Source organism: Etheostoma spectabile, chromosome 11 (genome assembly GCF_008692095.1).
Source record: "Etheostoma spectabile isolate EspeVRDwgs_2016 chromosome 11, UIUC_Espe_1.0, whole genome shotgun sequence".
In the NCBI taxonomy this organism is placed as follows: domain Eukaryota; kingdom Metazoa; phylum Chordata; class Actinopteri; order Perciformes; family Percidae; genus Etheostoma; species Etheostoma spectabile.
The window spans coordinates 10,872,150-10,889,922 of NC_045743.1; the positions used below are offsets into that span (position 1 = coordinate 10,872,150).

At 39.6% G+C, this 17,773-nt stretch overlaps 1 protein-coding gene across 1 annotated transcript; it reads left to right on the forward strand.

Annotated features, from left to right (window-relative positions):
• The first annotated feature begins 1,315 nt into the window (after nt 1-1,315).
• Nucleotides 1,316-11,367, forward strand: marchf4b (membrane associated ring-CH-type finger 4b). The gene is made up of 5 exons (XM_032529097.1): nt 1,316-1,623; nt 1,979-2,702; nt 8,442-8,597; nt 9,171-9,363; nt 10,877-11,367. Exons 2-5 carry the CDS (start codon nt 2,226-2,228, stop codon nt 11,296-11,298), a joined length of 1,248 nt encoding a protein of 415 aa, XP_032384988.1. The 5' UTR covers nt 1,316-1,623; nt 1,979-2,225; the 3' UTR covers nt 11,299-11,367.
• The last annotated feature ends 6,406 nt before the right edge of the window (nt 11,368-17,773 follow it).

The following is a 17,773-nucleotide window of genomic DNA, read 5'->3' on the forward strand; positions in this document are numbered from 1 at the left end:
TATATATATATATATTATATTTATATATTATAAATAATACACATACTATATACATTATATAATATCTGATATATATTATAGTCTCATGATCGTTTGATTTTGATAACATTAAGAAAGTATCAGGTTGCAATTGATTATGATAAACATACATTCAAATATTCTACTTTTTATCATTTAATTTAATATTGAAGTATTTAATGTTTGTGAAATGTGTCAATATTGTATTTCATAATTAGTAAAACCAAAGATTAAGTTCATTATGTTTAAATCGTTGCATTTCGCCACATCCAGTAAGGTTTCTAGTCCCACATGTATTAAATGAGTTGGGTAGTGGACGGTTGGAGACTGGGCGGAGTTAAACGTTTGACCCCGCCCCTCAACGTGTCTGCGGGTCTGCAGTCAGGGGTACATGCGTGGAGGTGTTCGTTGCTTGGTGATGTGAAGAAACGGCACCAAAAAAACCACAATACAACGTATTTAATAGCTTTAATTTCTAGAAAATCCGTATTCATGCAACTTGTGGAGATATCTTTGATATGTTAGCTTGAAAGAAAAAGTAAGAAAGAAAGAAAGGTAGCTTATTATTAGCAAAAAATATTTGAATTGTTGCAAATTGCCCCATGTAGGCTATAGGACTATTAGTATTAGATTATGCATTACTGATGCATCAAGGCCTTTTTCTATTTTGCTAACCCACAAAAAAGACATTGATGCATCAGTAGGCTAATCTATAACGTAGGACAATAATATAAGGGGCAGGTATGCATTACAATTCACTTTAAAACACGCCTACATTGTGCTATTAAGATAGCGATTAGTCCATGGAAATAATTACCCTAAGTAAAGCTATCAGCATAGGCTTACTACTTTTTCCAACACTTGGTTTGACCAGTGTTTACATTTTTTGGTCTTTTTTATATTGACGAGAAAAATTTGGTGAAAGTGCTTTTGATGGCTGCTTAATTTGAATCTAGTCCGCAATCTTTCCATCTATCTAGGCCCGGAGGCTTGCTCCAACCTAAGGAAAATTCCTCGTATGTGTCTTCATACCTGGCGAATAAAGCTGATTCTGATTCTGATTCTGATTCTGATATCTAGCCTAGCCTACAAAAGTTCAATTTTAAAATGTTCTGCTCTCCGTTTGCATGTTGAAAGGTAGCCTATTACACATCTCCTTTTTTCAAAGAACAGTAATGTAATCTTTAAAGTAATGCCTCTTAAAAAAATGGATGTCTTGCCTAAAAGTTAGTTAACCATGTTCACTGCATTTGATCAGTTGTAATGAGTTGGCTGCTTACATCACTGTGCGGTGGTGACGTGTGGCGTCTGGGAGCTGTCCCAGGAATCATGGTGCTGAAGCTGCAGCACCGATTCAGCAGCCAATGATCACAGGAGAATGCGGGGCTACGGATGCTTTCACCCAGAGCAGGACAGTCCGACAATCGTATTGGATTTTAACGGAGGGAATTAAACCCATCGGCTTTTTCTTTGAATATGGAAATTCGATAATTGGGGATGTAAGCTTCACGCAGACTTGTCAGCGACCTGCAGTCTGGCAGGAGATCTGGGAAAAAAAAAAATCCTGAAACTGTGAGTCGTATAAAAATCGTGGTGGCTCGCCAGGTAAGACAGATATTTCGCTTCATTTGCTTTGAGAGCCTAAGATTTCGACAGCAACCTGATCGTTGCTGATTTAAAATGTGTCTTTCGGTGTTCTTGGAATATTAGATTTTAAAAGAATGAGCGCTGACATTTTGTTAGTCCTATCAGTCCATTGTAGCCCAAAGGCAGATTTGATTCTTGGTTTCGCCACTCGTCGTGAATCTGGAGGGAGAAGCCTGTCTAGATAGTTTAGCCTCTATAGAGTAGGCAGACCATTAAGGCCATGCAATGACAGTGGACACTGAGTGAACGAGCCATAGCCTTATTATGTGAATGCATATTTATATCAATCTGACATTTGACTTTCCTCTTTTAGCTGTTTCATTTATTGAATTTAATGGCTTCAGACACTTGTTTGCATCGATGGGATTTGTTTGCCTTTTGGATTTACGTTCTCGTGGGAAAACAATAAAAGACTTTCAATTAGAATAAATAATTCTAACATAGAAAACGACTGTGAAAAGGCAGCTTTAAACCCCAACAAACACTGGAAAACGCACCCCCACTATCCCATCCCACACGTTTTAAGAACTGTTTGCTCATGACGGGGACACATACAGTAGATGCTGTTTTTTTCCTGCACCTTTCCATGGTGCTGTGAGTTTGTGGCCGGATACAGCTTGATGCTGCGCAGCCAGGGCATGCTGAAGAGCCGCTGTTGCGTCCTGCTCGGTGACCTGAGGGTGCTCCTTCTCGGGCCACCGCCGACACCACTGCCTCCGCTGACCCCCATGAGCGTCCAAGCTACGGAAAGCCATGAAACAGGCGTCACAGTCCCCGACAATAACAACACGCTAACGCGGAGCCACCAGCAAGCAGGGGACCGGATTGCCCCACCTGCAGCAGGAGCCACCGGGCTACCAAGCGGAGAGCGACCGGGTTGGGTCGATGCTGCAGAGCTGTCGGCTGCCCTGCGCGGCTGCAGCAGCTCCTCTGATGACTGCTCAAAGGGCAAACTGGAGGAGAGGTATTCTCTCACCAGCTACACAAGTGGCTTCAGGACTCCCTTGTGCAGGATCTGCTTCCAGGGACCAGAACATGTAAGTCAAGGATTGTCTCCCCCCCTAAATGTTGAAATAAGCTATGTAGGCTATGTCATGTAGTGTCCATCTGATCCATGATTTAATTACTCTCACAAAGCTTCTCTCTGAAATCTTTGTTAAATCTGTTGGTGTAAGAGAATGCTAAGCCGGACCAGGAATTTTTAGAGCCAAAAAAACATCCCTTTCTGACATGAGCCTCTGTTACATACAGACTTTCTATGATTGTCATTTCTATTGGTCAAGCTTCTTTTCCAGTGAAAAAACCCAGTCCCAGTGTCTGATCAGGGAATCCATGCCACTGGAGAGCCCCCTGTGCAGATGCCACTGCATTCTGGACTCACCCCTTCGCATGGCTTGAAAAGACAGCTGTGGCAGTGGGAGGATAATAACAGACCTTGTCCCCATGGTTGACAAGTGTGGATGATACACAAATATGCAGTAACAAGTTATAATAGCCATACACTGTGTATTCATATTGATGCATTGTATGCATTAAAACATCAAATAATACCTCTCATTCGGATGCTCATGCATGCACCACCTTGAAATAGAAAAAATGATGAGATGGGGAGAAAAACAGGACGGAAAAGCCTTCTCACTGCATGTCTCTGTCTTTGGAGTAATATTAATGATAATGTCACACTAGAATACATCAATCAGGAGATGAAAAATCTGAAAAGATGGCTAAAATGTGTTGCAATAAATAATATGAAATGATCAGAGAAGCAAGTTCTTAATAATTTGGAGAGACATTAGTTACACTGTTTGGCAGAGCCTTACGACCACATTGACAAATACGTCACACCTCACCAATTCGCATTGGAGGCAGGGAGGATTACAAAAGGTGTGAAGCATGATAACTGAGGTGTAGAACATATAACTTTCTCTCTGGCAGTGTACTCATGGTTGCTTTTCCTTTACCCAAGCAGCCAATTTAATTTGAAATTTCATGGTTATTGTAGGGTCTATAATCTGCATGTGTTTCAACTCCTTACTCCAGCAGCAATTCAATTCATCATTTCACCTCTGAGCAAGATTTTGTAATTATAACAGACATGGGGGTCTAGTTGTGAGATTGGAATACAAGGCCTCGTCCTTTTTTTTTTTTCTTCCAAAAACTCCAGATAGTCAGCACACTCTGCAGTGCATACAAAGTACCGCCTTCAGGATCTTCAGTGTTTCCCATGGCTTCCTCCAACTCACATCATTGATGCTTCCCTGAGACATTGCAGCTAGTCAATAGCACTTAATTCCATGCTGTCTTATCAGTATGCAAGTTCTGTGGAAGTGTGTAAATGGATACAAGGAGAATGAGACTCCATTTGATGAGAGGGATGAGTGGACTGTTTGTGTGTCACTGTGTGATACAGGCAGTGGGGACATTAGTTATCCTCTGCCCCCCCCGCGCCCCCACCCCAGCCTAAGGGTTGTCACATAGACCGAGGCAGCCAATATCTGATCTGACAATCCACCTCAAAAACATTTCCATCCCCAAGGCTGAGATACTCAAGACAGAGTAAAGAAGGGAGCGAGAGACATTGCTTTCCTCAAGCACCCCACTAGAAAAGGGCCTTGGATGTCTGACAGAGGCATCATTGAAAAATGGTTGTAGTCTGATTTAATATGACACCAAACAATGAAATAAGTCTATGTAATCGGATTTCTGTCTGTGTTTTTGGTGCCATTTTCTTTGAGGTGCCCTTTGTTATCCCTTTGTAAGTCCTGCTGTTTTTTAGGATAGGTTTGCCTCTTTTTTCCCATGTCTGTCATAATACAATACTTGCATGCCCATTGAAGGTATCGGTCACTGTAATCATTCCTCTTCTTTATACTGGCTGTAACTTTGAATAACATCCACTTGATAGCACCAAACAAAAACTGGATTTTCTCTCCCTGTCACATTCGATACACACAATGAAGTGACATCTAAATGGCCATGGAATGATTACAGAGATCAATAACTCTTAAATGGACATGAGAGTTTTGTATTAAGATAAGGTAAAAATCTTTGCCAATCCTTTAAGCCAAACTACTTCTGTTGGAGTTAAATTCCGTTCCCAGATACATACAATGTACAGTATAATCAACAGCTGTAATCATTAGACTGATAAACATTCTTTATTGTCCCCAAAGGAACATTAATTAAGCTCAGCTCAGTACCACAATCACAGACAGTACAATGTAAATATATCAAAAGCTCAGGTATTCATGTATTTTTGGATAGCTAACCGGAGACATATTTCAATCCATCGGTTCCATTTTGCTAAAGGTCAGCGAGAAGCTTTAGAGGAGGCTCGAACTTGCTTTCACGAAACGTTTTCTATATTCAAGCTTGTGCTTTCAAATTGATCTTGACCTCATCCCTTAAAGAATAGGCAATTTATCTGCTACATCTTCAGATCATAGCCGTTTCAGGTAATAGTTACGTAGTGCACAAAAAAAAGGATAAAGGAAAAAAGTAAAGGAATATATCTGTGTGCTATTACATTGAAGTGTCCTTTGGGTCTGATGCTTCTACTGTTTTGTCCTCACTTGAGCTGAACGTTGAGAAGATGCGAGTCCCTGGTGCTTAGAAAAGACTTCCGTCCTAAATCGCAACACAGATAATGCACTCGCATGGCGCGTTGGCCTGAGACACAATGAGAAGCCTCGAGGGGTCAAGCATCATTCTTTCTATATGGTCCCACAGTGCCGAGGCATTATGCTCTCTGTACTCCATCAATGTACATAGGCTGGCTCCTCTGCCAGTTGTTTAGAATGGGATATAAACAAGTACATGAGCACACTGCATTTTTTTTGGCCTTGCTGATATCTTTGAAGACAGGAGCTGTGAATTCATGAACTTAAATTATAACCCATGGTTGCACTTTTATTCAATTACTTTTAAAGGGCCATTAACTGTCACTGTAGGCTTAATGGTGCCCGCAAAACAAGCAATGAGTGGAACGTCTCCCAGCATATGTTTCATGAGCAGTCATTACAAGTAAATAAATGTGATATTGTGATGTGATAAATATTTGACCTGTATTTTGATTTTTTTAAGTGATTATATTTCCTCTAACTTGTTGAATATGTTGAAAATGTACATATGAAGCTATTTTTCAAATGACTACAGTATTGCAGGCACTTAGTAAAGAAATACTTGTGGCCCGAACGTCATTGGCTATTGTAAAAATTGCTTTCATTCAGCTTCTGTGGGTGGTACTTTATAATACCACAATTTCCTTTTGCATAGAGTTAATTGAGTTCACTTGCATTGATTCAAGCTTAAGAAATGTGAATAGCCATCTCTAATTTACTTTTGTGTGTATATATATATATATATATATATATACAATATATATTTGTACATATAAATAAATATATATTTGGAGTGGATCCAATTTTATAAGGAGGAAATTAGGTGCACTGAGATGTTTTTAGCATAATGCAGAGAAATGGAATAACATGGCCAACATCAGTATCAGTCTTATCATCTTTTTAAAACATTGTTCTATTGTAGTTTTTTGAATGATCGTTGCTGTTTGATCAACAAAAGGACAATTAGTTATCACTTCTGTATGCGTGGGCAGTAATGCCACATTGATTATCAGTTTCTCCTGCTCTCTCTCCAGCCTCGCTTGTACTGGAATGATCTAGGTTTCAGCTCTTGGCTGCAATCAGGCCAGTCTCAGTGTGTGGTCTGAGTCTCATTGGACAAGGCAGAAGTGTTCTGGTGCTTCTGCCAATACACTCCCACCCTGGCCATCTGTAGATGGGCCTTTTCTCCTCTAACTCCCTGCTTTTCTCTCCCTTTTCCTCAATCAGGGTGCTGCTCCGTCTGTCAGCACAACGATGCCGTGGAGAAATAATTTGGAAACTGACTGCTCAATGCCGTATTCTTAGTAGAGGACATGGGGTTATTTAATATTGGATTAACAATACCTTAGTTTAGAAATTGAATGCATCATCTTAGAGAGGTGGAGAGCTGTCTCGCAGCAGAGGGAGTTGGCAAATTTTTATTTGTTCAGTCCCATTAAGATTAAAACATCCATTCAAGAAGGTCCTGCTTTGAATTTTAGAGATTGTAGTTTCTTTTACTGCAGGTCAGGACGTCAAAAAGATGGCAGGCCTACATCTTTTGGGTCCTTATCCATACCAAATATGACAAGATGTATTTTAATGAGCTTGGGGCCCAGGGTGATTTTAAATCTTGCATTTGTTCCTCAGGCTGAATATGGCTATTTATTCAGATGAGTAAGGCCTGGTTAGGCTGAGCACATGTTGCTGTTAAGTGGAAAATCCTATTATGCCAAATTTATTGAATTTCTTACTTTGGCTGATGGGTTTCAGAGTCTAATACCGTGATTTTTATTGAAAACCTGTCAAACCCCACTGGATAAACTGAAAACACACGTTGGTCAAGTTACACATCAGGCTGCTAAATCTCAGAAGAATATGCTCTTTTTCAGTAATGTTTTGTTAAATATTCACATGGTTCAAGAGTTCACAAATCTCCCTCTAAGTCCCAGTTCAGGAGTAAATTAATGGTACTGCTCAAATGCTTCTTCGTAACAGATCTTTACTCCAACAACTTTTGAGGTGCTGAAATGAATGTCTTCTTTTAACTACCTCTTTAAGATTCAGGCTACTGCGGCATAGAGGTTTACCACACTATATAAAAGTTAATCTGCCTTCTTTGAAATTGCTCAAATGTAGCTGTCACCATGCTGATGTAGGGGACTTGAAATGTCCCCTACATCTGACTGACTGACTGAGCTCCGAAATGTCATGCAAGATGGCCACTATAACAAGTTACAAACTGTTTCAAATATTGGATGTTGTTACAAATATACTCAAGAATGCTTTACAAATGCAGGACAGCCAGACACACGTTTTTCTTTTACCCTCTTAATGCAATAAAAAGCAGGTGCAGGCAGAGAGGGAAGGCACTGACAGAAGAAACTGGAGAAAGGAAAATTAAAGGATTAAATTATACACTAGAGTAGTATTTGGTCTGAAGTTACCATATTTAAATCTAAAAAAGAATATTTATTATATGTACCAGCTATATTCCCTTTACGAGCTGCAGTAACTGTGTTCATTTGGTGTATGAGTATTTTGCAGTTTGCTCTTTAATCAACGCTTCAGTGACAAATCCTCTACATTTCAACTGTAATAGTAATCGACAACTCGATGTGAGACAAAGGATTAGTGCGTGCGTGCGTGCACGCGTGCGTGTGTTTGTGTGTGTGGGGGGCATGCAAAGCTCTCAGAAAATCAATAAGCCAGCACAAAGAACTGCAAATATATGCATGTATGTATAGTGTAACCTTCAGTATGAAACATCTACAGGGAATAAATGCCATGAGAAATGAAAGGATTATCAGCCAGTCAATGATTCAGGGAGATTTTTAATCAGAATCACAAATCACTACTTAGGCCGCTCAGTGGAGTCCAGTATTATGAGGCAGAATATTTTAGCTTGTTGTTGTAGTCAGCAGCATTTTGTTGCATTCTATGTGCTTCCACTGTAAAATCTAACCCCATATGCATCAGTGTATGACTCTATTATTCTTCGTGTACATCACAGCACTACACAGGTAGCTGGGTTCATATTTTACCAGCAGCTGCACAGATTGTCTAAACAAGCTATCTACTGAAAGTAAAAATATGAAAAATATATGTATGCATTTAAATGAACTGAATTATGAAAAACACTTGGGGTTGCAGGCATTGATTATCTCTCTCTCACAGGGGGAGCTCCTGAGCCCATGTCGGTGCAGTGGATCAGTACGTTGCACCCACCATCCCTGCCTCATCAAATGGATCAGTGAGAGAGGTTCCTGGGCCTGTGAGCTCTGCTACTACAAATATCAGGTCATTGCCATCAGCACCAAGAACCCACTACAGGTGAGCTGTAGGTGTACAGGGCAGCACTGTAGACATTTAAAAAGAAAAGAGCAGGATGAGATGCCAAGAGTTTTGAACCTCTATGGTCCATTTGCAAATGCCTGAAATAAACTTCAATACATCCGAAACTCTGCTGCCCGTCACCTCACAAACCCGTTCCCGCGATCACATCACTCCTGTCTTTCAAAGCCTCCACTGGCTCCCTGTCCCCCCAACGCATCCAGTTTTAAAGTCCTTCTCCTCACCCACAAAACCCTCAATAACCAGGTTCCTTCCTACGTCACAGACCTGCTCCACCGCCACAGCTGTGACTGTACTGACCTGGACACATTAGAAGCACTAATCAAAACACACCTCTTCAGATTAGCTAGAATAGTTTTCTGATTATCAGGCTGATTAACTTATAATGTGAATTTTTTAATTCATGCTTTTTATCAGAGAATGCACCCATTGATTGTATCTTTCTCTTACACAATGTACTTGTTCTTGTTTTGTGTTTTCTAAGTATTCAGTAAGGTTAAAAGAGGAATTACAAAGAGCTAATCTGTTACTGTGGTCTGTGTCTTCCTGCAGTGGCAAGCCATCTCCTTGACAGTGATAGAAAAAGTGCAGATAGCAGCAGCCATCTTGGGCTCCCTGTTCCTGATGGCCAGTATCTCCTGGCTGGTGTGGTCGTCTTTCAGCCCCTCGGCCCGCTGGCAGCGACAAGATCTGCTTTTCCAGATCTGCTATGGCATGTACGGCTTTATGGATATCGTCTGCATTGGTAAGGTGCTAGATTTCGCATCAGTTCATTACTTGTTTAATATAATTAGATCCTCATAATTCCTCTTGGAATTAATGTGTGCCTTTTAAGATTGAGAATGACAATTAGTGTATCCAGCAGCAGTTACAGTACATCATGCATTCAACAGGTAAACTAAACATAATGTCAAAGGTTTTCATCGAATTAAATAATTATGAATGCCAGCTGGGGCATGAACAATTCACACTGTTGACAATCAATACAACAAATCTATACCATTTCTTATCAATATGTATGTGGGGAGTTCTATCACGTTATACTAGCTCATATTTGTATAGAACACAAGATTGTTTGGTCACTTTTAACAACATTTGTGTACTATTTATTACATTGCACTTACTATATTAAATAAGATGAAATGCTTAACCAAAGTTTACTTGATTAATCAAGCATAATAAAAAGCTTCAACGTCAAATTTAGGCAAACTTTTGAAAACCACCACGCGCTGATATAACACAGAAAAAAAGGTGCATCAAAGCATTTTTAACCATCTTCTGGATTTGTGTGGGTGTCCAAATTTAAATTTGTAGCATCCCCTTTAAGCCCGCTGTCTTCCTCTGGAGCCCGGGGGCCGGCATGTTTTGGATGACTGTGTGATGGCATCCCACATTAAGCAAACTCTGACTGCCACTGCAGCAGACAGCAGGATAAGAGGAAGAGGAGATTGATTGTCTCCGGTTTGGTGGTGAGGATTGATTGTGGAGTCATTAACTCTGCACTTTACAGAGATTAACTTGTCACCTGGCCTGACTTTCACTTATCCACAGAGTTGGAGAGAAACAGAGCTGAGGAGAGACAGGATTTTATCAGTAAACTCTGTAAATATAGAAGAGGTTGGGAATTATATGTGTATATTATATATTTGTTAGCAGATGCTATTTTACTACACATGTAATTAAAAAATGCTACTATTTTAAATCGTGTTGTATGGTGATACAGTTCTGAATGCTGGCTGTATTGATGATAATGGTATAGAAAGTTTTCAGCTTAAGTTAAGCAGGTTACAAAAACAAATTTTTCTTTTTCCTCTACACGACTTAATTAAAATGAAAACGAAATGCAGTAAAATCTTGGGGTCCAAGCATATTTTGCTACAGATTGATTTCAATTTTCCAGATACTGCGTTCAATAACCATGAATCAATAAGCAATTTTAAACTGTCATAAGATGTTATCGAACAACCCCAGAGAACAAATGCATTATTTTTGCTAACCTAAATCCAAAAGTGGAGAGTATTGCTGGATCATAAGTTGTGCCATGTCTACAATTTTTCTAAGTAATAAAAATCATATCTGAGGTTTATGGTGCAATACTTTAAAGATTAGTTGTTTTTTTCTGCTATATCCTCAGATAATATGTCCTGCAGGCTTTAACACAGTGAATCGAGCACTGCAGAGACATGTATCACATTGTGGTGTCATTAAGACTGCTGCAAGACAGTGACATTTTCTAATTGATGCTCTGATTTCCACAGCACTAATTGTCCACGAGGGACCTTCTGTGTTTCGTATCTTCCACCGCTGGCAGGCCGTGAACCAGCAGTGGAAGGTCCTGAATTATGATAAGTCTTTGGACAGCGATGACCTGAAGAACACCACCGCGGACAGGACTCTGTCTCTGCCCAGCCCAGGCTATCAGACTGGGGTAGGAGTGTCCACCTCCACCTCCTCGCTGATGGTGGTAGCTTCCACAGCTGATGGCTCAACTTCTACAACCGCGGTGACTGCCACAGGAGGACTGGAAATTCATTTGGACCACAACAACGGCAGTGCAGTGCCAGACCAACACTATCCCTACAACATCCTTCACCTCCTCAGCCACCTCAGGCAGCCGGAAGCCCGCAGCCAACCCAGCAATAGCACACGAGAGCTGGTCATGAGAGTTACTACAGTCTGAGGAGTCAGTTGAGAGACCTTATCTCACACTGAGATGAAGGATTTATGAACCAGCTGATATTTGAAAAAAGTCCTATCTTAATTGCATTGGATTAATACCATGTTGTTGTTTGTTTAAAAATGCATCTCTGATATCCTTACATGGATTAAATAAAAGTCAAAGTTGTGTGATTTGCACAATTGGTTTGAAAATTGTTATTTTGGATGTTTGGGGGTAACGAATATTTGCTTACATGTGCATAGATGTGCATTCCTGTTCTTTTGAAACAAAATATTGTGAAGAGAATCTAAGCTCAAAGGTCTCCTTACTATTTTCAGACTACTATTTTAGATTCAGAGCTTTTCATGAGAGAAAAGTGGACTTTTAGATTATCTTTCCCCTAACATTTTTACCTGAACATCTGTCTGTATTACACAACAATGATCATACAAAGATGTGAAAAAGAACCTTCTAAAAATTTAAAATCGGCATCTGGATCTGCATCTGCATAAAAGCAAATATAAATAGAGACAAATGGGAAACATTTAGAATTTTTTTTCATTTAAGTAATTGCAGTAGTTCATGAGAAAATTATGTAAAAAATTCAGTTTCTCTGCATCGTTCGCAACGTTTCTTTATTGTCCAGATGCATTGCATACCCTGTACTAGATAGATAAATTGCAGCTGATTGGATAACCTTTCATTGGAATTGCACCTTGTACAATTTCCTGTGACAAATAAAATTGATTGATTGATTGCTGAATATAAGCTAGGAAAATGTATAGAGGGGCAACAACTATTTTATGTTATTATTCTAAAAACCCTGCTAAATCAATGCAGGTTTGATGCATTTTTTTGTCCTTTGTCTTTGAGGAGCAAATTTTACTCTCTGACAAAGGACGGTCATCAGCGAAACTGCTTCTGCCAGAATCTCCGTGCAAAGCAGTGGTGTCACTTGTAGTTCATTAAGCACATATTCATGTTCAGATTTGGCTTACAAAGCCAGTGATTTTCTCATGTCTTAGGTCCCAGATTCAGATATGCTCTTTGATAACTCTCCACAGTTAAATCTGTGAGGCATGTTGTAGGAGGGACGAAACGCTGTTAAAAACAAAGCGAGGCAGAGATGGGGGGGGTTAGCAACGTTGCCCTTTTTTTTTACAACTTGAACTGACTGATACTGTGATGCTGTGCAGGGAACACTTTCATTACTTTACAGTCTCTCATTTTTCTCCCCAAAAAAAAATGTTGATGCTAATAATACCCAATATAAAGCCCAAAGCTGATATAACAGCATGCACATACATCAGGAGCTCAGGAGCATCAGATGCCTTTGAGCCTTTTCCAACATGCATTACATTAGAACACATCATTAGCTCAAAATACATCTGGTATTAATGAGGAGCTTAATGTTGTGCAATTTAATTTTAGTGCTGTAGGTGTTTGCAACTGTAACCTTGTCTCATCAATGTAACACTGGTAACTTATTAACAAAGAATATGATTACTGTGGACTTTCGAAGAAAAACAAAACATCATCTGGAAGTGCATTACCTGCTTTCTGTTTAGCCTTTAGTATTCCTCATAATTAATATTCACATTACCTGGTGGATGTTCTGTTTTGAAACGCTACTCTTCCTCATCATAATCAAATGCCAGGAGTAAAGAATCTGCAGAGAATCAGGTATCACCGTGATTTTCTGCTGAATTATTTAAGCCATGAAGTGCTGATATCAATGGGTGGGAGCTGTTTTATGGAACCAACTTGTAAAGAGCTGGGAGGTTGCAGAGAGTTCATCGTCAATTGGTTTGCCTCAGTTCTCTTTGCACTCTCCCGTCTCTTTGAACTCACAGACGCACACACGTAGCTATGATCATATTCACAAAACAACCAAACGCATAGGAATCTATTACCTTTGTATTATAGTCTATTAGGATTAAGCAGTTTCAATATGTAACCCGGATTGTATCTATTTAATGCTTTGGAAATATCATGGGCTAATACATGTTGAAACATATTTTGGAGCCGGGAGTATACAGCTGTTTCAAATTTTGAGAAGTTATTTCTGATCTTTAGGTCATTTTTTATACAAATCTTCAACCCTTTGAAGGTGTGCTTTCCATTCGTAGTTTACAGGATTTATTTAATCACTGGAAACTTCAACACTCTTCTCTCATCAGAATTACAGTAATAATGTGTTTAGCAAAAATTGAAACCAAACAGAGCAGAACTACTGAATTTTAACATGAAGAAAACATAAAACTTCTTTCATGAAACTCATAAATCAGTTTTTCAATCAAATGATAAAGCTTGTATTACTCATAGCCTCTCTGCTAAAGCAAATAATTGAGGCACGTTGCAAGCGTGCATGTACGAAGTTCACGTGCAGTGACTTCAGACAGGTTGTCTTTCTCCTGGGTTGCACAGTGTAATAAAACCATTGTACACATTGCTTTCATCTGCAGCAAATAGACCCAGAAAGATTTTTGCAGACGATATACAACACTGATGCTTTGAAACTAAAGTGCACACAGCTAATGCGCTCCTCAAGCAGGTCATCTGAAGTCTAAATCAGACGAGAAGAAAGCACCACGTTCACTTCTCCCATAGCCTACCTCTGAAGATAAAATGAGTCTTTTTGAAGTGCTGCTCATCTTCAGTAAGGTGAGATGAAACGACAGGTGTGAGATGATAACCACTGAGCCACCACAACACCACACCGTGTCCTATAAATCTGAAACCACCCATTACTTCTAGTAATTACTTTATCTGGGATCATGAATAGACTTTTACAAGTGAGGAACCAATTGAAAAGATGAAAGGCATACTGTAATTCTGTACTTCACTTGTCAAAAGGATACTGAATAATAGATATGATTCTCAATAACATATTTTTGTAGCTTGTGTTCTCCCCCTGGTGGCTCATTGGTGTACTGCTCTTGAGGACTTCCAGTTTTAAACAAGAGTGTATGGCTGCAGCCTGGAGCGTCCCCTGTCCCTCCGTATTTTTTAATGTTTTCCAAAAAATTTAAAAATTTTTTAAACAAATCCAACATATTTTTGCACCTAAATTTCCCTTGAAAGAGGACGTGGGGGCCTAAGGAAGGGAAACCCTGGGCAGCTATCTGCAGACACGTTAATTTAAGGGTTTGGGTTTTTCCACCTTTATTTTTGTGCTTTGTATTTCCCTGTACTATAAAAGGTTTTTTAAAGGGTTTTTGGCCCCTCAAAAACCCTTAATTTTTTGGCCCATTAAATTGAACTTCATCTCATCAATTAGGAAAGGGGGGCAGAAGATTTTACACAAAAAGTTACTGGTTTAAATTAATTTGAAGTTTTAAACTAAAACCAAAAAAAGTGCCCCATGTGCTCCACTTTTTAAAGGGAAAAAAAAACTTTTGAAAGGTTAATATTTTTCCACTCATTAGATTGATTCAACTTAAAGAGAAAAAAACGCGGGCCAAAAGGTGTTTTACTTTACCCGTCCTCAAATCCCAACCCCCTTTTAGTAACACGGGGGTTGTAAAAAAATTTCACTAAGGGTGTAAAATGTTGTGGACAACCTTCCTTTTACCAGGAACCCAGGAAGTTGTGGGAAAAACAGAAGACAAATCAACAGTTTCGTTCAGTGCCCTCCAAACTACTGACCAAGACTTCAGTAATGGGGCCAAATTGAAATTTTTTAAAATAAAACTTCTCAAAATGAAAAGCCAACTGATTACAATATATCTTTTTTAGTGTTTGTATGATGTTTTTAAAGTTCTTTACATGCACAACATGCACAGTGCACAAGTGGCCCAATATCCTAATGCACTGTGGGAAATGTATCATTAGATACATTACAAGATAGGTACTTTGGAATCAAATTGGTCTGGATATAGATTTAAAAAGCTTAAGATGATCAAAAAGCAGATGTCTAAAGTATGGAACAGCTGGAGGGAATTGAGTAGACAGGTTTGTTTCACACCAAATGTTGAAGACAAAGCAGGCTTTTGTTGAATGGCAGTACAGTGTTCTGAACAAAGGGCTTTAGAACGCAGTTTGACCTGGATGATCTTCACTGAAAGCGGATTGCATCTCTCCCTTTTCAGGTGAACAAAATCAACAGCAGTACTTTGCACTGAGTGATTCGACAAACTGAAAAAGGCTATGTACAGCCAAGTTGTCAACTAAAACGTGAAAAACGGAACCCTTCCCAGGTGTGGTTGAAAAGGGCTCAGCCCTTCTCCTGAAGGCCACTCCATGTAAGACACAGACCGGAGTTGCTGCTTTTGACAACCTCTTCAAGGCACATCTCTCAAACTAGGGCACATGCCTCTAATTGTCCAATTCCGTGTCAAAGCCCCAAATTTCCCTGTTTAACATTGCTGCCTTGTTTTCCTCTCACTTTGCATGACTGGGACCTATTCTAAACCACACGCAGTATCTGGACTACTTAATTGAGCACAATCCAGATCAGGTATGCCATTAGACTACACAGTATTTATCATTTCCACATGTGTGAGGGTTTCCCGCATGCTGGGAAAACGCCTGTTTTTCACAAGTTGTTGATGTTTTTGAGAACGTTTTTCAATGTGGTTCATTCCTATGTTTTGTTTTTGAAGATTTCACCATTCACTTGAGGATCATATTTTAGTTTGTTGTGGTGGAGATCTGGTATTTCCAAGTGTGATAGCTACATCCTTATAGTAAAGTTCAGTATGTGATCAAGGAATTAGATATAGCAAACGATTTATGTGAGGGTCAGATCTTCTCATCTGTTTTTTTTGTCCTTATTTGCCTTCCTCTCCAAGTTCGCAGCTACCTCGCAACTGTATATACTGGAAGTATGTGGATTTGTAGATGTTGTTCTTGCAGTAGTTTATTTTTAAGCCTTATTTTGGTGCATTCATGTACTGGTGGAAAAGTCCAACATCATAATGAGTTTTTTTGAGTTCCCCAGCCTGCCTATGGTCCCCCAGTGGCTGGAAATGGTGATAGGTGTAAACCGAGCTTTTGGTACCCTGCTCTGCCTTTGAGAAAATGAAAGGTCAGATGGGCCGATGTGGAATTTGGCCCCTTTTGACCTCATGAGGGGTAAGGTTACCTCCCCTTTCTCTGCTTTGCCAGCTCAGAGAATTTGGCCCACCAATGAGACAGAGACATCATGGATTTCAAACGAACAAAGTGGCAGTTGGTCAAGGCCACACCCCCAGCCTAGGGAAAACTTACAGTGAGGTTTTACACTCCACAGTCTGTGAAATGCCTCCACAACGTTTTCACCAAAGTGTATTTGTACTTGCTTTGAAATACTAAAGTCATGAGGACCACTGAGTGACCTCGCCATGGTTACTGCAAAGTGGACATGTCTCTGCCCTTGATTTATTTGTTTTTTTAACAGAGAGAGAGAATAAAATCATGGAGGCATGAAAAGACACAGGACTTTTACAATCTATCTCCAGCGCCTGAATGGACAAATGTCCTCCAGGAGACAATGAGAAATTGATTTTATGTCTCATAGCAGTGAGAACGAAGCTAATCTTGCAGCGCCTGAAGTGTCATCAAATTCAGAGTAAAACAACATGAAACATAACTTAATAAATATGTGTAACCTTAACAAGATAATAATTTTAAAAAAAGTAATCTAAAAGTAACAAGACATGGCCTTACAGGTTGAAAGTAGCTAATCCTATCTTTATATGTCCCTTTGTGGAGTTTTTGACCACTATAAGAGTGACTGATGGTTTCACAGCATTCCACTGATTCACAAGTGGAGGTATTGTGGCAAGAAATGCAGCAATAGGCCTAGAAAGGCAGTGAAGAAGACAATTGCTAGTAAGTTACCATGGAAGTAAACAGGTTTCACTTTAAAGAAAATAAGGCTTTGCAAATGTTTTATGAAGAAGGAAGTGTTTGTTAGACCTCAAGGATAGGCTACACACAAAAGTGGAGCAAGTGGGGAAAAGCCCTTACTGGCGACAGAAAAATGTGTGGTTTAATGTAATTAATGTAATTCAGGATTAATGCATTGGTATTTTTGCTAAATCAATCATCAAATAAGGTTGATTGCCTAATTGACAGTTGATCAACTAAGTGATTTTTCAAATCCTTATTTCATAAACTAACATTTTTGGATAGTTGCAGCAGTAACATTCCAACATGGCATCTCTAGTGCTGTATAATCTTGAAATATAAACAGACGGCGAGTGTGTGCAGCTCTCTCCATGTAAGGATATGAAGCAGTGGAGTTGAAGTGTTTGTAAAGCTGCTGTTAGGAGAGAATCAGTCTGTGACTCCCACTTCAACCCTGCCAAATCATGCAGATGCATGTACCATCGCATGCTGTGTATATGTATTTGAGTTTACGGAACCGTTTTTAGTTCCAGAATCACAGCATTGTTTCGTAGACCGTGCTGTCTCTTTGGACTCCAGCTGCTATGTCAAACACCAGACAAGTGATGAACCTCAACTCTCCAATTAATTTGTTTCTGCATGCGTGTGCGTGTGCGCGCACCCC